The sequence below is a fragment of the Ictalurus punctatus genome, chromosome 4 (assembly GCF_001660625.3).
Source record: "Ictalurus punctatus breed USDA103 chromosome 4, Coco_2.0, whole genome shotgun sequence".
Classification (NCBI taxonomy): Eukaryota; Metazoa; Chordata; class Actinopteri; order Siluriformes; family Ictaluridae; genus Ictalurus; species Ictalurus punctatus.
Window position 1 is genome coordinate 31,026,594 of NC_071284.1, and position 21,985 is coordinate 31,048,578.

At 43.0% G+C, this 21,985-nt stretch overlaps 1 protein-coding gene across 3 annotated transcripts in view; it reads right to left on the reverse strand.

Annotated features, from left to right (window-relative positions):
- Positions 1-21,985, reverse strand: part of garre1 (granule associated Rac and RHOG effector 1) — a 48,777-nt gene that overhangs the window by 3,660 nt on the left and 23,132 nt on the right. For all 3 annotated transcript variants that reach the window (XM_017465748.3, XM_017465749.3, XM_017465747.2), the window contains exons 2-10: positions 19,680-21,135; positions 12,296-12,499; positions 11,963-12,103; positions 10,907-11,002; positions 10,544-10,705; positions 9,140-9,298; positions 6,430-6,527; positions 4,849-4,974; positions 1,731-2,758 (exon numbers count right to left, since the gene is read on the reverse strand). In XM_017465748.3, coding sequence (XP_017321237.1) covers positions 1,731-2,758; positions 4,849-4,974; positions 6,430-6,527; positions 9,140-9,298; positions 10,544-10,705; positions 10,907-11,002; positions 11,963-12,103; positions 12,296-12,499; positions 19,680-20,198 — 2,533 coding nt within the window. In that variant the 5' untranslated portion in view covers positions 20,199-21,135. The remainder of the gene's footprint in view (positions 1-1,730; positions 2,759-4,848; positions 4,975-6,429; positions 6,528-9,139; positions 9,299-10,543; positions 10,706-10,906; positions 11,003-11,962; positions 12,104-12,295; positions 12,500-19,679; positions 21,136-21,985) is intronic.

Here is a 21,985-nt window from a genome sequence, read left to right on the forward strand (position 1 = left end):
ATATATATATATATATATATATATATATATATATATATATATATATATATATACACATACACATACATGTACACACACACACACATACATATATACATATATATATATATATATATATATATATATATATATATATATATATATATATATATATATACATATATATATATACATATATATACACACACATACATACACACACACGTTTTATATATATATATATATATATATATATATATATATATATATATATATATATGTATATATATATATATATATATATATATATACACATTTGGAAATCAAGGTTCCAGAGTCTGGAGGAAGAATATATATATATATATATATATATATATATATATATATACACACACATACATACACACACACACACACACACATTATATATATATATATATATATATATATATATATATATATATATATATATATATATATATATATATATATATATATATATATATATATATATATATATATATATATATATATTCTTCCTCCAGACTCTGGAACCTTGATTTCCAAATGAAATGCAAAATACACTTCCATCTTCTCCGTGATTGTGGTTGTGTACTGAACGAGAGAGATTAAAGCCTCAGGAAACCTTCACAGGTGTTTTGAGTTAATTATCTGATTAGAGTTCTTCTCAGGTCGACATTTCTGTATTGTAAATTCTTTATTCTGATGTACTGGATTTTTGACTTGACCATGAGCTGTAAGCCGTAATCATCGAGATTAAAACAAACAAACAAAAAAGGCTTGAAATATTTCACTTTATGTGTAATGAATCTAGAATATATGAACATTATACGTTTTGAATTGAATTAGGGAATTTTAACGGAATATGTTTAGTCTATTTTGGGATCCATTCAGGGTTGTTTTAACAACTTTCGCACTCCTATTAGGATAATTTAAGTGCGATTATTTGCAGAACGTGTCAGGATTTTAAATCGCCTACGAGGGGAGGGAAGGCAATGCACTTATCGAGCATTCATTGCTACGAATTTGCCCAAATTAGAAGAGGCCGTGAAGCGGGTGAGGCGATATCCTGTGTAGGAAAGTTTTATTTAAAAAAAAAAATAAAAAAAAAAAGAAGAAGGAAAAAACAGACGAGAGCGTGCATTGCCGGCTGTGTGATGCTCTTCTGAAATATAAGAACAAGAATTCTGGAAATACCTTCAATTTTGTAACCCTGGAGAGATCCGATGGTTCTGAATTTTTTTTACATACAAAATAATACAAGCTGTGTTTCTTTGCTGCTACAATAACACACACATACACACACACACTGTTCTGTCAGATCCTGACACCAACCGACAGCACACAATGGACCATTTATCTTTTTCCACCTCACAGTCACTGATAATCTGTCGAGTTAGACGTCAGAGAGGAGGTTCAAGCACGTTCACACGTTCATGCTCATCCTTCAGCATTCTGATCTTTATCTACTGCACCTGACAGATCAGACATTCAACGTCAATCACATTTTCATCACTGCAGTCGACACTCAAAGATTTGGCAGGAAGTCAAGAAGTAAAGGGCGGCGAACGAGCCGAGACACGCCAAGACTTATCATCTTAATCAACTTGGCAGTGAAAAAATAAATAAATAAATGAACAAATCTCAGGAACCATGTAAGTGCCAACATGATAAACTGCATTCCTTACATGAATGTTACACACACACAGTAAAATTTTTTAAAACCTTACCTGCAGGGTCAAAGGGCATGGTGTCACCCAGCACCCCGAACACGCCTTGCTCGCTCTGCTCACGATTAGGCCAGGTGTTGTTGCGTGGCCCTGGCGGCGCCTTGTGACCCAACACCTCTGACATTACGCTGTCCATGTACGTGCTGACCAACCCCAGGCTGTACAGGTCAGAGCTCAGGTCAGGCAAAGTCCACTGAGTCATGTGCCCGATGGGTGAGAGCCCGCCCGGGGGAGCCTGGGTCCACTTTCCGGGAGCCCTCTGCTGCGGCGGGAGAGTCTGGGGCTGCTGTGAGGGGAGTTGTGGTGAGACGGGTGAGGGCTGCTGGGATTGCTGCAGGAGGTGCTGGTAGTACAGGGTCTGTGGGGAAGGTGAAGGCTGCGCTGGGGCTTGTGGTTGTGGAGGGACTGTGGTCTGTTGCTGCTGTTTGGGTGTAGTTGGGAGCTGTGGAGGCTGTTGCTGCTGCTGCTGCTGCTGTTGTTGTTGAGGCAGATTTTGAACCAATGGGATTGCAGCATGCAGAACCGGAGCTTGCGAAGTGGGCGGGGCCACAGAGCTAGGTGGTTTCAGGTCGGCGGCATTGCTGGAGGCGACCGAGTTCCTCCTCTTGACCAATGGCGAAGCCTGCTGCGACTTGCCCATGTTGAAGCCGGACAGAAAGTCAATCACATCCTGCATTTCCTGGTCCGTAGGCAGATTCATACCCTGCTCGTCCGGAGTCGAACCGTTAGCCGCGTGCTGGCCGGAGTCACCGGTACCCGACACGGTCATTTGGAGAATTTGGGACGACGCTTTGGGCTTGTCGTCGACGCCACTGGTGCTTCGAGACGGCGTGCTGGGGATGGAGAAGCTTCCGCCGCTTCCGGAGCTGGACGAAGCCTTTTTGGTGAACTTGGAGGTGAGTTTGGAAATGGTCTTGGGCAGGCCGCTAGAGGACTTGCTGCTGTTGCCTTGGTGGAGGTCGGCAGGGACGGTGTAATCAGCGCTGTCCCTCTGAAGCTGGATCTGAATGGTGGGAAGGGCTTGTTCCCTGACGACACACACCACCCATATTACATTACAGCAAGGCTAAACAAACCGCAATCTATATGAAAAGATAACGCACGCATCCAAGCTCAAACGTGAAGGGAAAATTTGATTTCGTTTTATTTAGAATAGATTATTACAGACACCCAACCCTAATTACACCACACTAATTACATCACAATTCAAAAGGAGGTGTAATGTTGACACGTTTTTTTCTCCAAGATGGTTGGGAAACTGAAGGATTCTGGGATATAGGGCAAGAACGGTGACCTCAGACAGACACGTAAATCGGCTTCCTTTCTGGCCTGGTTTCTAAACTCGGTTGAAAGTGCAGAGGCAGCAGATTGCTGTGCGTTTTGGAGGGAGGGAGGATGATTACGCTTTTCAGAAGTGGTGGAAAGAAATCATATTAAAATGAGAAGAGAGCTCGGCGGACATGTCAAAGCCTATTTAAAAAAAAAAAAAAAAAAAATTATTATTTTTTTAAAGAGTTAAACTGATTTGTCTCGCTGCTTGTGTTGAAAAGTTTTAAATCTGAAATTCAAAATGCAGTTTCCAAAAATAGGAGACAGAAATGAGAAACAGGGACATCAGGATAAATGTGAGCGTTTTTATGTACGTAAAGCCAAACGAGCTAAATTTGTACGGGACACAGAAGACGCATGCAACTGCTGTGCAGTTCCCCAGCTAACTTCACCTTTTTTCTCTCTCCCTAGAGCAGTCCTTATTACTACAATTTTGCACGTTTCTAGACATCTACGTACAGTTATGTGAAAAAATAAGTACACCCCATGGAAATTTGATCTTTTATGCACATTTGGACAAGGAAACATTTGATCCTCTTTGAAACGGTGCCTATTAATAAAGGTCATACACTATCAAATGATAGATTAAATTGACATTTTGTAGTAATTTTCACAATTTAAATTAACCCAAAAAAAAACAAATCATTCACATGGAACAACTAAGTACATCCCTACATTTAGCACACCTCCGAATCACGTGTTCAAGATTGGGTGCTAGTGATGAGAACATGCTTAGGGAGTGCAGGTGGAACCGGACTTAATTATACCCCTCATATATCTAGTGTCTATATGAGCATATAGGCAAAGACCAGGCCTTTCGGAATAATGTGCTCTGGACAGTCGAATGAAAAGATAGCGTTGTTTGGCCACAGTAACAGCAGACATGTTTGGCGCAGACCAAAGTCGGCTTTGTCAGCACCACATACCAACTGTGGTGGTGGAAATGTTATGGTTTGGGGTTGCTTCGCTGCCTCATGGACTGGATAGATTGCATTCGTGGATTCAACTATTGATTCCGCATCATATCAAAGAGTGCTTGAAGACAATGTGAGATCATCGGTCTGAAAGTTGAACTGAAAGTGGACTTTTCAACAGGATAATGATCCTAATCACACGAGCAAATCCACCAAGGAACGGCTCAACAAGAAGAAATGGAGGGTTATGGAATGGCCTAGTCAAAGCCCGGATTTGAATCCCATTGAAATGTTGTGGGGGGATTTGAAACGGGCAGTACGTGCAACTGAAAGAATATTGCATGGAAGAGCGGTCAAATCTTCCAGCAGACTGTCAAGAGACTGGTGGACAATTATGCAAAACACCTACAAGAAGTTATTTCTGCTAAAGGGGGAAATACTAGCTTCTGATGCCAAGGGTGTACTTACTTTTCCCACAGAAGACGATCACATCCATTGATATTCCTGTTGAGTAAATGATTGAAAAAACTAACTTTCCTTGTGTTTTTTTTCCCCCAAGTATATCGACAATATTAATAGGTGCTGTTTCAAAGAGGATCAAACTATCTCCATGGGGTGTACTTATCTTTTCACACGACTGCATGTTTACGCCTTATACCTTCCTGTCTCACATGTCCAATAACAATATAACTTAAACACAATAAATCAATCGATCGCTTTAATTAAGGGCTGGATATTTAGAAAAGGCATAATAATTCAATTCCAAAGCAGCCCTTTATGATGATTATTATTAGTTTTGAAGCAGATACAGTGTGTCGCAGGGCACAGAGAGAATAACGCTCCAGTAACGGGAGAAAGCAAAGGATCCTACTCACTTGCGCTCTTTCCAGCGGTTGAGGTCGAACACGGTGGTGTAGAGGACGTCGACCAGGCCGAGCGTTTTCTCCGGGTCCAGACTGCGCTGCAGCAAAGACATGGTGGCCGGGTCCTCCTTCAGACACCTGCAGAATTGAAACCACATCCATGCAGCTGACTAACACAGCCTGAAAAGGCTACTCAGCCTTGAGCTGGAGAACAACACAGTTACGAGCCGGTTCCAGATCAAAACTCGCATGTGGCTTTAATCAAGGACAGGATTTCCAGACAGGCTTGGACATGCTGCTGATTTACAGTCGCAGATAAAATCTGTTCGACCACAACACCACGACCGCATATTAGACGCTTCCCAAAAAGGGTATTTCGATTCGATTTGTATAGCGCGTCTAACGATGGACATTTTCACAAAGCAGCTTTACGGAAATATGAAAACTCGGGATATCAATTTTAAACGTATAAAACGATCCCTAAACGAGCAAGCCAGAGGCGACGGCGGCGGCAAGGAAAAACGTGACGTGCTCGCAGGCCTCGATTTACTGCCACTGAGAACAGATAGAACAAAAGAAGGCTTGAGACTCGAGTTTTCTGCTCTCGGAGCCTCTCCGATCACGCCGATGGATGACGTAAGCAGAATGTACTAATCTGCTTTAATTGCGGGTCTACCGTTCGAGGATCTTTTTATCACCTTATCTATCGCACGGCCTGGTAGAGTATTTTATTTATTTCATCTCACACTGTACAAAGTCATCCACCTAAATTCATTCAATCGCCCTTCACATAACTGGTCCATGTGTTTACGTTTCATTCAAAATGAGTTAAAAATGAATACAAATAAGTATCACAATAAGCTGCAAATACAAATAGTGATTAATAAGTCTTTAATAACACTCTTTTTGTTGTTGTTGTTATTTTTGTTTGTGCTTTTCTTACCCAATTCCCCCTCATTCACGTTCCTCCGCTCCCCGCTCTTTTTCGGTCACCTATTCTAATTTTTTCCAGTCTAACAGCTAAACAATAGCAGTGTTTGTTTATTTTTTTTTTTCTTTTCCGGCTGTTCACGTGAGTGCGTATGTTCTCACTCTGCGGTCCTACTTCAATGATGTCACCTGCATGTACGTTCATGCCCGGCTGGATATTCCTGCTCGGAATATCCAAGTGACATAATATATCTATTTAAGGGTGTACGGTTTCTTCTAAGAACCGACTACCTGTGAAACTGTGCCAAATAAAAACTTTTTTTCCCCCTTTAAAAGTAAGACAAAAATTGCGCAGTATTCAAGAGCGCACGTGCTTTCTTAAAAGCTGCATTTCGATTCGATTTCTCGGCGTTTCTACGCATTTGTAACATCCGTTCTTTATTATTTACGGATCTAGTGATTTTGTCGAATATTTCCGGCACAAAACTCGCGTCGCGTGAAGTGAATCGTATCTGAACTGACTCTTATGAAACATATGTGCTAATCAGAAGGCTAAGAAAAGAAAAAAAAAAACTGGTTCAGATAAAGGAAAAACATTTGCACGGAGCTTTGAAGGATGTCCAAACATAGACATTTTCCATAATTATGACCAGTTGTACTCACCATGTGGAAGGAACCTGCACCACAACCCTGGATCCCTCTAAAGTAATCTGTGGCGCGTACGCCTCCTTGTTCTCGATCTGAGCCGTGTCTACTACGACCTGCACGCAGAACACCAACACACAGGAGGGGGGAAAAAAAAAAAGTTATATACACACACACGCACACACACTGTTTAAACAGTATACATCATTGTTGTGTGTGTGTGAAATTTGCTGCTAATGGGAAACACATGTATATCATACACTATAATTATATTCCTAGCTCTAAGAACTAGAATATAGTGTATATTATTTAGATTCTTGCATTCCTGTGGATCAGTTCACGGTGACCTGCTCTGTGTATTGTAGACATTTTACTTTTTTTCTTACTTGCAGTAAGCATTAGGTACGCTAGGGATCAGACCAGCAGTAAATATCAGGGCATAAATAGGAATAATAGAAGGCACACAAATAAATATCGACCTCTCTATGGAGAAACGTTAGAAAAACTAATCCGGGTTGAATTGGCCTCTACGATCATAGAGGAAAGTTTTTAAACCGCTATTTAACCCCTATTTCAATTCTTTCTCAAACTAAACTAAACACAGACGCACGTCGATCGAAGAAATACGACGAAGACGCTTTCAGACGAAGAAGAAATGCCTCCGTGACCCAAAACGGCTTCGGCTTACGCTTAAACGTAGACCTTTTCTACTAGACGCGCTTTCCTGAACTGAAAGAGGTCTCATGTAAAGTTGTAGCATTTTAAAAAGTGAAAAAAGGAGAATAATAAATAAATAAATAAATAAATAAATAAGATGCACTGCGGTTCCACTGAACGACGCCTCGCTAATCCGTACATTTATAATCTAATCTCTTTAAGGAAAAAAGCATTACTGTACGTCCATCCAGTAAGTTTTTTCTTTTCTTTTCATGTTATATACATACCTACAGTAAATTCTGTTTTGATTGTTATTTAAAAATGTTTATATATGTTTGCTGTAAATTTCTATACAAATCCGAATGAATATCTTACTTTCGAACACTGGTCTGCGTTTTTCCCCTGAAAGCTCACCTGGCCAGTCATGCTAAATATATCTCACTGATGCTAAAGCTTGTGTGTGCAAAAACCTGGGCAAGTCAATACTCTGTTTAAATGCGACATCCGTAACGCCGAACGGTTTCAATCCTGCAATGCTGCGCTCCGCCCGCAGAAAGCCACGATACACGACTAAGCGCTCCGCTAAGAGCACTTAGACAAATCAAATCAATGCAACATGCAAGTAACAAATGCTGACACAGGTCTTTAATCCTAACTGTACGTCATTATCCAATCAACAACAGTCAAACAGTTTTGACTTTGATGCTTTGTTTACATCGTGACCCGATAAAAGGAGCTCGTTTTCCCTTTGAGGACATCAAACAGAGAAACCCGAGCGCTACTATAATGACGTTTCGGTCAAAACTAATCTTAACTCGACTAGGTATCTAACAAAGCCAATGATCGAGTCCAGAGTTCACTGACGTACGCCGAAACGCGGCCCGTTCTCTAACACACGCAATTAAACCGAGTTCTTTGAAAGAGACAGTGGTTTTCCTTACAGAGTTCTGCGTGAGGGAGGGGGCTGCGTTTCCTGCTGGACAGGAAGTGCTCTATTGTTATTTATAGAGCAGGTGTATCCTCACAACCCACATGACCCTGACTATCTGAAGCAAAGGAGTGCCCACTAACACACACACACACACACAGTTTGCGGGCTAGCGGGAAATCTGTTTCGAGATTAGAGTTTTTAGAAAGGATGAACCATTATAGCTATTTAATATACTTATTTTTAATAAAAAATAAAAGCCTGGGAGAGGGAAACACACACAATGGGCCAGATTTTGTAAATATAGGAGTAACAGTAATAAATTTATAAATAACTTTATCTTTAAAACTCCTTTCACATGGCACCTCAGAGTTGCTCTACAATCAAGCAGGGAAAGTTAAATACTAAAAGTAATGCAATAAAGTACGCAGGGACAAAATAAAAGCAGGTTAAAATAAAACACTCGGATATCGAGTAAAATATACAAACGAGAATGAAATTAATTCAAAGAACTTTAAAAATGTCAAAAGAAAATAATAATAAAATCTACTGTAAATGGAGGAAGTATTTTCTTCTTCGATCCACGTGCGCTGAACGCGAGTACAGCTAAAAAGGGCTCGTTTACCGACAAGCATCGCTGCGAAAGGCCGTGCCAAACTACTGCTACATTTCTAAATAGTAATACACTAGCAATAAAAAAAGAGCTCTGTGCGTGTGCGTGTGTGTGTCTTTAGTATCGGACATTAGTGTTCTACATAAACACTACAGCATGTTCAATCTCCGTAGCTCTCTCGTAAATACTGCGATCAGCGCACGGCTCCAAATCCAATAAATCTTTACACTCGTAGTGTTTTCCAGCCCCGGCTCCTGTACTTCACTGGATAATTTATTGGATTTGAGAACGTAACAGAAGGTAAGCTGTGAGTTATGTATGAACTCCTAATGGAAGCGTGGTTGTATGCATCTCGATATAATTGTATAAGGGGCAGTGATGGCTCAGTGGACTGCCAAAGATGCACTTAAGCCATTAACCTTCATCTGCTCAGCTGTAGGTTTGGACTTCATCAGTATGAATGAATGAATGAATGAATGAATGAATGAATGAATAAATAAATGTGGTGGAAGAAGCGGTAGAGGTCTCACCAGCCCGGCCTGTCCGAACAGCAGCTGCACAGCCGTTTTGCACGCCCCCCTCCAGGTGGAGGGACACACCAGGTTCAGCACCTCAGTCACGGGCGAGTCATCACGTGCAGACACGCCATTCTGCCCCGACGCCTCCTTAATGAGCTGTAACATGGTGTGCTAAAGAGCAGAAGAAAATCCCCTTCAAATACAGATACAACTCCAAAACCGAGCTTTTTATACACCTCTTTAACATTACCATACAATTCAGCTCAAGACTCCAAAGTGTACGATGAGCATAGGAATAGTTCGGCAAAACCATAAGACAGTTTATTTAGCTGCACGGCTGAAAGTTAGGAAGAATATCCTCAAGTTTAGCATCACATGCTCCTCTTCCTTTATCCAAAGACACTCTCGTTCTCTAAAGTTGTGTCTGAATCTGTTCGCAGGCCGAACCAAACTAAAATTTACTCACAAAGCATTCTGTAGCGCTGATCGTTATTTGAATAAATGGTAATCTGCCTACAAACGACGTCGCGGCTGACTTGCGTTCGGCGACGCCCACAAAACTCCTTAAAAGGCCAAGCTCATACAGAGCTGAAAACAAACAACGAAATGACGACTAAACGGCGAAAAAAAACAGCGCGTCAGCTGCAATAAACACGTACTAACTCTTCATCCTCTTTTAAAGTGCCTTTACTTTTTTTCCTTAACTGAACGGCTAGTGTGTTAAATTACGAGTTTTCGTCATTCAACTGCTTTCTTTCAAGTCGTTGATGTGAAACGAGCGGTTTTGGCGAACTTTTAATTAAATTTGTGCGCGTAATTGAAATAAATAAGCAATTCACGCTTGACGGCGTAAAACGTTAAAAAAAAAAAAAGATTACACTGTCGAGGTTCATCGTTGAGTCTCGTTATATAGAAATCTGCACAAACTCAGTAATAACTTAAGTTGTACAGGACAATTATTCAGAATTCAGGTCTGTTTTTAACCGTGACATCTCTTTGAACTCAATTTGACAGAAGAAGTGTGTAAGGATTTAAACATGCAGTCTGCACTATGCTAATCTGGAGCATTATAATATAGCTCACTTTATTTAACTGCCGCGCAAGGGAAGGGGAAGAAAAAAAAAAAGCCAAGTTCAGACACTGATCATATTTTGGCTGAAGTAAAAAGTGAAAAAGTACTGCAGTGGAACATAAACTCAAACTTCCCAGGACAAGGCAAGACAGGAAGAAAGGAAAGTCTGTGCCCCAGGGGACGTCTGTGTCGCAGGGAAACATTTGTAGGATTTTGTAACGGCAGAGCCGAGACAGGACCGGAACGCAGAGCGGTTGCTCGGGTTGAGACCGAGTGTCGATCCTGGAACAAACGATCAGGACTTGAGAAACGAGTAGAGAGAGTGCGTTGTGAAGTGCGTGTACCGTTTTGAGTTTGAGGTTGTCGGCAGCCGACTCGTTGAAGGAGACTCCTTTGAGGAAGTGAGAGCCGATCTGCAGGGGGATTGTGGGTAACTCGCATTGGAGCGGCTGAGATGTGGTCTGCATACGGCCTGCCTGCTGAGCCTCAGCCTCACTACAGCAACCCTACACGCACATACGCACACACTTATAAATATATAATATATATAAATCTGAACAATTAAAGAAAGCGTTAGCACGCTCATATACATCTCTAATAAATACATTGGCAATAAAAAAATAAATAAAAAAAATCGACAAAAAACAACATCTATACACACACTTCGCCGGCTCGGATCATACAACGGTTGACTCAGCAGCCCGTACCTGTAACACTGCTTCTATAGCTTTGGGTTTCAGGTGAAAGCCTCCTTTGAGAGCGTACTCACAGTGACCCAGAGAGTCCAGCGCGGATCTGTATGCCTGCACACAACATACGCAACACAATATAAAGCATCTTTGTGTATTTTTTTTTTTTTTTAGTAAAACTGAAATTAAAAAACAAATCGGATCCAATCAAAACCCCTGAATAATCGGATGATTCTGCGCTGCTGTGAGTCACCATGACATCCCGGTAGTAGTAAATCACACTATATCAGTATACATCTGTACGTACACATCATGAACCAGCTCCGATACGTTGACTACAGGCGTGAAAAAAGGCCGATGACAAAGTGGCAGGCAGGAGCCATCAGCCAATCAGGGTCGAGGAAGTATAAGTGTGTGAGATAATATCAAACAGGAATCAGAGTGATGCTGTAAGATATATTATATAGTGAATGACGTCATTCACTGTGGAATTTGCATCATTACCCAGTTGTGAACTTATTCAGCTAGAGAACTCATGTGTTGTCGAGCTTCTCTGCGTTTTTCTACGTCAGGCTCATTTACATTACTTCATATAGAGTCACCTGGTTATCCATTCACCCCGGTGTGTGTTTCCTGCTTCGTGTTTTAGCTAGCATGCTAACACTCTCCTGCTTTTAAGATTTAAGATTCAAGGCAGAAAATACAAATCAGGTAATTAAAAAAAAACAAAAACAAAACAAACAAAAAAAAAAAAAACAGTTTTCTTCTCCATGCTGTATTATTATTATTATTATCTCTCAGCGTTGGTGATGCATGGAGCTATCTCCAACACAGAAGCTCCATGACCGTACTGTGAGGTGATCGTGGAGCAAACAGAGGTTTTGCTCTTTTACCTGGTGCTTAAAGAAAGTGTCCTAAAACGGGCGCGCCGATTACCTGGGTAAGGTGCATCGCTTGCTGTAAAAGTGTATATATGCGGACTGTCTCTTATGCGTTGCTGTGTTTATAACCATCAAAACATCTCGTCTTTCAGTGTTTTATTACAAAAGGCAATCTAGTCGTCAGAGGTCTGACCTGCAGAGCGCTGTTTATCTTCAGGTTGAGCTCTTTGAGCTGTTGGTCGGGGAGAGAGGGGCTGTGGGAGCAGAAGAGCTGCTGCACCTGAAAACCAGCCAGACAGCCGTCACGCCCTCGCTCTCGGAGACGCGCCGTCGCCTGAAGAACGAACGCACACGCACACACAATCACAATCCACTAAAATGGAATAATGACAAATGTGGGCCAATTAGCAGCATCTCGTTTACTTCTACCACCGGACCATTCATCAGCAGGGAAGTTCACATTTTTAGTTAGTGAGGACACGTGTACATGGCCACGCCCCCTCCGAAACCACAAGTGACTGCGTACCTCTGCAGCCCCTTTCCACGAGCGTGCCGCCTCGTCCAGCTCGCCGAGAGCACCGGCCTGACTGCGAACCCCTGCGCAGCGCTCCTGCACCTGCGCCAGCGCCTCGGCCAGGCACGACTGCGCCACCGGCTGCACCTTCTGCAGAGCCTGAGACAGGAACTGGAAATGAACTTGCATCACGGTCAGAAAACAGCGGCCCAGTACCTGAGGGGAAGAAAGAAAAAGAAAAAAAAACAGCTCAGTGTTTAACGTTCTCAATTACAAGGGTGTGAGATCAAATCCCAGGAGGACAGGAGAGTCACTGTAGCTGCGTAGCACCGCTATTTATGGATCAGATCCCGAACGAAATAAAACCACCTTCCAAAATGAAACGTCTTGGTATTACTTCTAAGGTGTGTATTGAGTGTGTAAAATGAATAACGGTGTTAAGCGTCGAATGATTCTCTCAAGGCAAGGACCAGATAAAGTAGAAAAGTTAGCGTAGGTGTATAATCATCGCAACAATTCCCGTTCGATAAAGCAAAAATGTGGAACGCTTGGGGTACTCCATTCTCGAGTAAGCCTTAATAATATATAATATAAACACCATCAGATTATGGAAAGGCTGGGAATTACACACTGATTTCTGCAGATGTAGAAGTTTATAGTGGATCTCCACTGAGGTGAAACAAAACGACGTACCGATATCGTATCGGCGCTTCATCACACGCTTGACACTTGGGTCAATTCGGCCAAGAATAAAATCTGTACAGTGTGTGAACTCCTTTAACACTGTTTAAAAATCATCTCGGGGAAATTCCTCAAGAAATCGCTCGAGAAAACGCCAAGAATACATTTCTAGGTGAAACGCGCGTCTACTTTAAAGATGAGGAAATATTCGATTATTTTGGATTTTTTAATCACAACGTAGTTCCATTTGTGCTACTCTAGAGTTTTGATGACTTTATTATTACAAAATATGGGAAAACATAACAATAATAAAAAAGAACGAGTGTGTGTAAACTTTTGAGCGGTAGTGTTCGTAAGCAGACAAAATGTCTTAAGGTGCAGAAAGTGTATCAGACGGGACTTCGAGCGAACACTAATAAGTGTTATATGAGCCGTTATATATTTTGTGTTACAGGTAATCGTACTCCTGCCGCAATTCATTTGTCCTCCATTATGAAAAATTGTGCTTCCTTTACACACACACACACACACACTCCAGCTTGTGGCTCACTACCCGCTCTATCAAATCAGACGAGTTAATCAGACACACGCTCAGCTCTGCTTCATTTCAACGTGTCGTAATTTAGGCATAGACATCCGATAGCTCTAGTGGGAAAATCGAACGAACAACCACAAAAATCACAACCAAGGTCTCCGTCTTAGATTTTTACATCTCGCTCGTTACCAACGTCCAATCAGGCGTTTATCGAAGTCTCTCCCGTCACACCTGAAATCTAACCTTTTCGCGATCTCGAGAACTTTCGCACGCTTCCTACTGAGAAATGAGGCATTATCAGGCAGAAATGTACCATGCATCCTGAGAAGCTGTTGCTCCTGAACTACACTCTGAATGTTAACGGTGCTCCGGTTCCTTACGGAGATCCTCAGGATCTTCTGCCTTAATAGGGAATCTCTCGCTCCCTGCCGTTCACCGTAACGTGAAGGCCAAGGCCAGAGCGGAAAACACGAACACACGAAGTTTTTGAGGTGAGCCTCACAACAGCTCCATGTGTTGTGGATCGCATCGCATCGCTTCCGAACGTCTCCGATTTCCTCTGTAACTGACTCGCGTTCCACTGCCGTGCGACACACACTACAAGTGACGTGTGGAGAAGTCAATGCCGAGTGATTCCGAAGTATAAATAAAGAGAGAGAGAGAGAGAGAGAGAGAGAGAGACACACACAAAAACACGCCGACATCCCGTCTTCACCGAGGGAGGCCGGGGTGTTTTTTCACAGGTGCATGCTGAAAATACCTGCAGGCTAAGCTGTAAAAAGCAGAAATATGTGCCCCCCCCCGCCACCCCCTCGTAGCAGAAGACAAGAAAAACAAGGCTGCGCTAGTTTCAGTCACACACAGAGCATGGGACAACCCTGACCACAAGAATGGAGCTGAAATAATGAAACCAGACTGGCTTAGCTTAGTCTCATTCCAAGCCCGGAAAAATCGAGCGAGTTTCAGAGGAAAGGTCAATAATGAACTCTCAGAGACTGAACTGCCAACGACGAGCGCAAACAAACCATTCTAAACCAAAGGAAGAAAGCCATGCCACTGGATGAGACTGATATTTGTACCAAAAGCTTGTAAACCTTTCACTTTTAGTTGACTAGATAATAATAAACAGTACACTATAAAATCGAAGAGGCAGGAAAAGACTGTAGAGCAGACGGAGGCCACGCCTCCGTCACCGAAGCCGACGACCAGAGGCCACGCCTCTGTCACTGAAGCCGACGGCCAGAGGCCACGCCTCAGTCACTGAAGCCGAAGGCCAGAGGCCACGCCTCCGTCACTGAAGCCGAAGGCCAGAGGCCACGCCTCCGTCACTGAAGCCGACTGCCAGAGGCCACGCCTCCGTCACTGAAACCGACAGCCGGAGGCCACGCCTCCGTCACTGAAACCGACAGCCAGAGGCCACGCCTCCGTCTCGGAAGCCGACGGCCAGAGGCCACGCCTCCGTCACTGAAACCGACGGCCAGAGGCCACGCCTCCGTCACTGAAGCCGACGGCCAGAGGCCACGCCTCCGTCACTGAAGCCGACGGCCAGAGGCCACGCCTCCTTCACTGAAACCGACGCCTAAAGGCCACATCTGAGATGTTTTACACAATGCCCATCAACATGGGAAAGTGTTTAAGGAGGGAAAAACCCAGCTAGAAGAAGATACCCTATGCCCAGGCAAGCTGGGTGTTATATACACTTCCAATTTGTTCTTCCCCGCAGATAATAGCAGTGTTTAATTTAGACAAAAGCAGTATCAGGTATCGCAGGGGATGGTGGGGAAAACCCGGCATCAGATCCTGCCAAGAGCTCGGCGGCTTTAGTGCAACCCGACACCTCCATCCCTACAGAGCGCAGGCTTCCCTCGAACAAAAACAACTAAAACAAGACACTCAGAAATGCCACACCTTGTACAGTCCATGTGTGCGTGTGTGTGTGTGTGTGTGTGTGTGTGTGTGTGTGTGTGTTTGTGCCTGTCCGGAGTTCTGTTTCCTGTAGTTAGCTCCTGAGCACAGTAGACAGCAGACTAATAAACTGACATTTTCATGCATACTTTGTAGCTGAGTCGCACAGAGCAGACAGGGAGCAGTACTCAGATTTTTTTTTTTTTTTTTTAAAAAGAGGGAAAAAAAAAAAAGAAAGAAAAAAAAAAGACGCCATTTGTTTTCCATGAATCCTGAACTTCCCGGCCAAAACTGGAGAATCAAGGACACTCGCACTGCATTTTTTTTTCTCCTGAACACAGAATCACAGATTAACAAAATCAACAGTGAAATAAAATTACTTTAATGGAGAAAATGCGGATCTTCAGTTTATTTAAAAAGAGGTTTCAGGGACGCAAAACCTCACCTGACTTCTCCAACATGAACGTTCAGGGTACGTTTACTTCGGCAAACGATCTGCGAAACGATCTAGGACTCGTCAACGGTCCACGTTAAAAGTCTCTGCAGGAAGACTGCGTGGAAAACAGCGCTATCTATCTTTTTTGGGATGATCTGAAGTGATGAGTAAGAAATAAAACACCTCAGGAGTGTTCAAGTGTTTTATTCCGCTTATACCACATCAACGTACCAACACTGACAATCTTTAATTAATTAAAGAACGAGACGTCCCACTTTTTATCCCGCTAGAGCTGGGCGATACGACAAATTCAACACGATTCGATGATAAACGATACGCATCACTACACACACACGTACGTTTCCTAACAAACTGCCAGCGGGACTGCGGTGTTCATTTTACCTTAAAATATTTGCTTGTACAAAAATAAATGAACCCAGAAAAACTTCAGAACAGGTAATTATCTTTTTTTTTTTTTTTTATGATAAACATATTATATGCTTTATACAATCGTTCCCTCACCAGCCCCCCCCCCCCCCCCCCCCTTTCTCTCTCAGGCGTGATGTCACATGTGACATCACAACACGCATCCAGCCAAAGCCCGAACACGAGCACAGCTAAACGGTCTCCCTTACCAACAAACGTCGCCGTCGAAAGACAATCACGTGCGATTGCGATTTCGCCAATTCAAGCAGTTTCCCGCCAAAAAAAAAGAGAAGGTAATAAAATAAATCACAATGACATTCCGTGAAATCCTGTACAGACTGCTAGATGAGCTGTTGCTATAGAAACAATAACGAATCAGAATGAGCGCATTAATATACACCTGTTATGCAAAAATAATACTCGGCTTCTGACCAATCAGAATCGACCGCGCTGTGTCTCCGTTAATATGATGGTATAAGAATAATTCACACACACACACACACTGCTCTAATATTCGTGTTGAGTAAATTACATGATACACTCTAACAGCAGATACAGGAAGGAGAGCATACATTGCACAAAGCAACTTTAACATTAACGACCTGAAAATAGAAATGCACGTCTACTCGGTTTGATTACACAATATATTTTAGACACAAGTTCCTAAACTCGCATGTTTCTAGTCTCGAAATCAACATTTAAAGAAAAAGTGCTGGTGCAGGTCTGCGGTCTTGCTGGCTCTGAGGCGACTCTCGCTCCTCACCACAAGATGACCTGCTTTACGGATTGTGGCATGCGGCCTTCCTGCTCTGGGCACAACCACATCCCCATCCACATCCACATCCACCAGGGCACGGTCCTCCTCCACTCATAAAAGAGCGTTTAAAACTCATTTAAGCTGACGAGCTAAACTTCACTCTATCCGGCTCTGGGAAAACACCAGCAGGGCTAACCTCAGGAACGACCGGCAAGACCAAGGAGAGACTACTGTTGTCCGAAAGAGGGAAAAAATAACCGTGAGCCACTGAAATATTTTAAATCGAGCGAGAGGAAGAATTCCTTTGTAAGGAGCTCGACTGGACTTCCACTAAATTAGAGAGAAGCTTCTTTAGGAAACTCTCAAGGACTGAGCAAGACCTTACACACTCGTGCGACTCGGGAATCTACGTCTGAACTAACGCTCAAACTGATTAAAGAAAAAATTATATAATAGGAATATATAATCTCTATAACAGGAAAAAAAAAAAAAGACTAAAATCCACATCAAATTCTTCCTAAAGCTTTTGACCCCCAACCCATCGCAAGCGCGCTTTCTAACGAAACGCTCAACGTGATTTCAAGTCGAAATCTACAAAGACGTCGTGCGTTTGCGCGACTTGACGTTCCGTAGAAAAGTCTCGGAAAGATAGCGATACTCCTGGATAACCAAAAGAAAGATGAATAAAAAGATAGTTGTTCACATTTCTACGGTCTCAGCAAACGATTTCTACTTTGAGAAAAGCTTTCAATAGCTAACAGTCGGTACGTTTACACGGACGACAATGATCCGATATGATCCCGATTAAGACGATACTCTGATTAAGAAACTAGCATGTAAACAGAGATTATCGATGACCTTAATCCGATTAAAGTCGTACTCGAAGTAAACACTATATAGTAGGAAGTGAAATACATGTATCTCGGCTACTATATAGTAGGCAAGTACGCGGTTTGGGACGCAACCCACGGCTTCAAGCAGTCGTCTATCTGCATGACGAATCATTAACTGCACTTGAAGCTTTTGTAAAAATTAAAAATGAAACACCCAGAACTGTATACGGTTCCATAACGAAGACCAACTGCATGTCGATACGTGAAATTCTGGAGGGAACGTCGGACGGCGTGGCGTGGGGACGTAATGACGTGTGCCGTCAATCGATCTATGTTCTATAACACGTAAAACAGGAACATGAAAGGAGTATTCTAAAAGCGACTCATGTAAACACCTTAATCAGAATATTGTCTTATTCAGAATAAGGTCGATAATTAGATTACTGCTGTCCGTGTGAACGTAGTCACTCTTAAGGTCCTTACAGATGATGTCAGCATGGGTTTCCTCCGATTTCGTTCCGTTTTACACAACGAAAAAGGCCAAGCACCCCTCGTGGCAGGATTAAAAAAATACATAAATAAATAAATTTTAAAAAAAAGGTCGGTGAGGTGGGGTCAGACCCTGATGTAGCTCATCCTACCTGGGCGGAGTTGAACCAAAACTCCTCCAGTGGGTGGAGACTATACGTGTTTCACTCTGGATAAGTGTGTTTAACGTGTTCTACAGAGCTGTATGGGTTAAAGTTAGGGGCTAGGCTTACAGGAGGAGTCGGATCAGATCAGATCCGGATCCACCCACTGGACTTTTGGCTCTGTAGCGAGGGGCGTCTCCAAAATGCCAGTAGTTTCATTGGATCGGAGACTCGAAATTGTGTGTATCCTATCCAGGGTTTCTTTTCCTGGAACAAGCTCCGGATCAACGAAGACCCTGACCGGGATGAAGCTCTTACTGAAGAAGAATGAACGAAGGAACATGTTTCCGTTTCTTTTTCTACACAATCTGGTTATCTGGTCTGTAGTAGAGATGTGAGGAATGATGGCTATGTGCAAAGGAGGGGGGGGGGCATTACAGTTCACCTTAAACGACCCACTACTTGTTCTCCCTCTATAGAAGTAGAAGAACGCATTAAACTATATACACTAACAGTACAGAAAACAGATTATTGCCATATTTATTCACCAGATTGTGATTTTGAAGAGACGTGCTTTAACTTCTGCTGCCATTATGCATTATTAATGACTGTTCATCAGTTTTGTGCTATCATTCATTTCTCTACTGTATCGTCATATCAAATGCTGTAACATCAGCACTGAAAGTATTTCATGTTAGGAGAAAGATAGAAGAAGAAAAAAAAAGAAAAAAAAAAAAAAAGGAATGATCACGGTAATAAAAGGGAACAGCTCTCCAACACATTTCTCAGAAACATGATGGGGTTTGATATTATTGCACATAAATGGAAATAACTTACAAAGTGATGAGCAGAACTTATTTCCCTGTTCTCTCCGGTCAGTGTGTTTACTCAGCAAATAATGGAAAAACTTTTCTTTTCTTTTTTTTTAAAAAAAAGCTATAGTTTCGAGAAGCGGCCAAATCGACACGTCAAAAAAAAAAAAAAGATTCATCTTTTCTACCAGTGAAGATTAAATTGCTAGATTTAAGTATATTTAAGTGAACCTGTAATGCTAATCCAGAAGAGTTCCTGGAGACGTGTAGAATCTGAAGCGGTTCTTTGTGACCGGACACGTGACTAACGTTACTACTGTATGTCGAATTTGACTCATTTCGTCAGCGTAATAAGCGATGTCGATTCCCTGCATCGTACCTCTACGTCCTGAAGGCTGAAGTCGTTCTGGTCTTTGAAGTTGGCGGCACCGGCGCTGAGCTCCATCAGCATCTTGGCGATCTCGGGCTTTATGGCTGCTGTGAGGCGGCCGGCCGCCTCCATCACGTGCTCCTGCACGTCCTTGAGCTGCATGGCAGCTTTGGAGTAGCGCGAGTTGCGAAACACGCTGCCGAAGAGGTCCGTCAAGAAGGCGCTGGCGCGGCAGAAGACGTTCAGAGCGTCCAGGTACTTCGAGATCCCTTGCTGGATGTCGGCGACGGCGGTCGTGGCGTTGCCCGTGCCTGAAACATCGTGGCAAGCTGAAAGGGTGGGGCCTACAGGTGCCATCGGGGTCGGGGTGGAGCAGGAGGTCCCGAGCGGTGCGCTAAGGGCTCGGCTCAGCTCGGGCAGCGAGTATTGCTGGTGCTGGTGCTGCTGCTGCGCTTTCTGCTTGGACCCGCCAAGCAAGAAGCGTCGCTTGTAGTCCATTTTACTTTCTTGCGCGCTGCAACAATACATAAGTAGTGGACGCGGCCAGGAAGTGCCCTTTTCCCACCACGGGCTTGGCAAAGACTTTCTCGGTTTGCCTTTATTTTGATTTAGAAATCGCTAATGATTTCTGCCCCGATGTACGGCCGCGGAAACTTCGTTTTTTCCTCAAGTAAACTGGTAGCTTAAATGCTCCATGAGCCAGAGAGTCATGTCAGTATTCCTTATCGTGGCAGAGAAGTGATGAGAGAGAGACACACACAAACACGGTCACGTGTGAACGTCCGAAGGAGACGCGCAGCACTGCTGTAGCTCACAACGTGTGGGGGGGAAGGGGGGGGGGACCAACAATAACAAACAAACAAACAAACAAAAAATATATACACAGGATCAATGTGTAGCTATATTATATATTTTTTTGTAATCGAGTTAAAGATCAAATCTTTTTATCTTCACACCACAAGTAACCGTAAATCCTGAAAATAAATCCCAAAAGTGCATAATATATCCTTCAAACGGAACTGGGGGGGAAAAAAAGAAAGAAAAATCCTTATAACGTTGTATTGTAATCCCGTTTGTGTGTGTATATAGACCTCTAATAAAAAATAGAAAACTTTTAAAAAGGTGTCCGAAGAAAAAACAAAAACAATCCCACAGTATGATTATGAGAATAGTAACGGTCCACTGGTCAACAGTAAGGAAAGTGAAAAAAGTGAAATGTCCAGCTACAGGACGACGGCGCCTTGGCACAGACTGAACACTAGCAGGCTGACAGATCCAGTCCGTCAGAGAGATAACACACCACTGCCGCTGCTGCTGGGAAACTCATCCAGATCCTGTCTAGAGTTCCTCCCTAATGCCCCAGAGGTAGTTAATCTTCATAGGAAGCGTGTGTGTTAGCAGATTTCGGATTCTCCGTGAAAGCGACACAAAGCGCAGCGTGTCCGTAAGGCCTCGCGGTCACTTCCTGCGAAAAACAGAGAGAACGGGGTCAGAATGATATCACAGGAAGTGTGCTTTTTAAAATTCACACCGGTTTATATATAGAAAAGGGTATACGGTAAGATATACTATTATATATGGTTTAATAAAGCAATGCTTTATTCATGCATTCGAACCGTCGAAACCCGATTAAAAAGAAAGACTCGGGTCAAAGGGTCATTTCAAAATTTTGCAATGACTAAGACTTGAGAAACCATAGAAACATGAGGTCATATCCCGGCGCAGGCTGTGCTAGATGCAGCCCAGTGTTTCAGAAACCCACATATGACACACGACATGTCGAAACACGGAGCCACTCGGAGACCGGGCCAAAGTGTCCCATTGTTCAGAGACACTGGAGATCTGTACGCAGAGAATCAATACCGCCATTCAAACCATCTCCACCCCTGCCACTCTAACATCGCCGGCACCGAGCGAGGCCCCAGATTTTGCATACATGGAAATGAAAAGGTGACGTTTACATCGATTCTTGTGGGAGACACTTTTATCTACGATGGAGACGGGAAATGATTCAAGCGCACAGCGGAGTTCATGAGGTGAAAGGTCCGGCGGTGGGTCTCACGACGCCGAGATTCCGCTCTTGAGGTCTTCGTGAAATCTAATCTAATATATACAAAAGTACCAGAAATTCTGGCACCAGAAGGCTGGAAATGTGCTTTCTTCATTGGCCAGCAGTCCAGCACAAAATGTTCCAGCTGTACACGTCTCCCTTATCTCCAGAAAGGTTCAAGTATAATATCTCAAAAGCACAAACCATCATTTTTATAGCTCTCACATAGCACAGTTTTCTAAACCCATGAGACAACAAGCTTTAG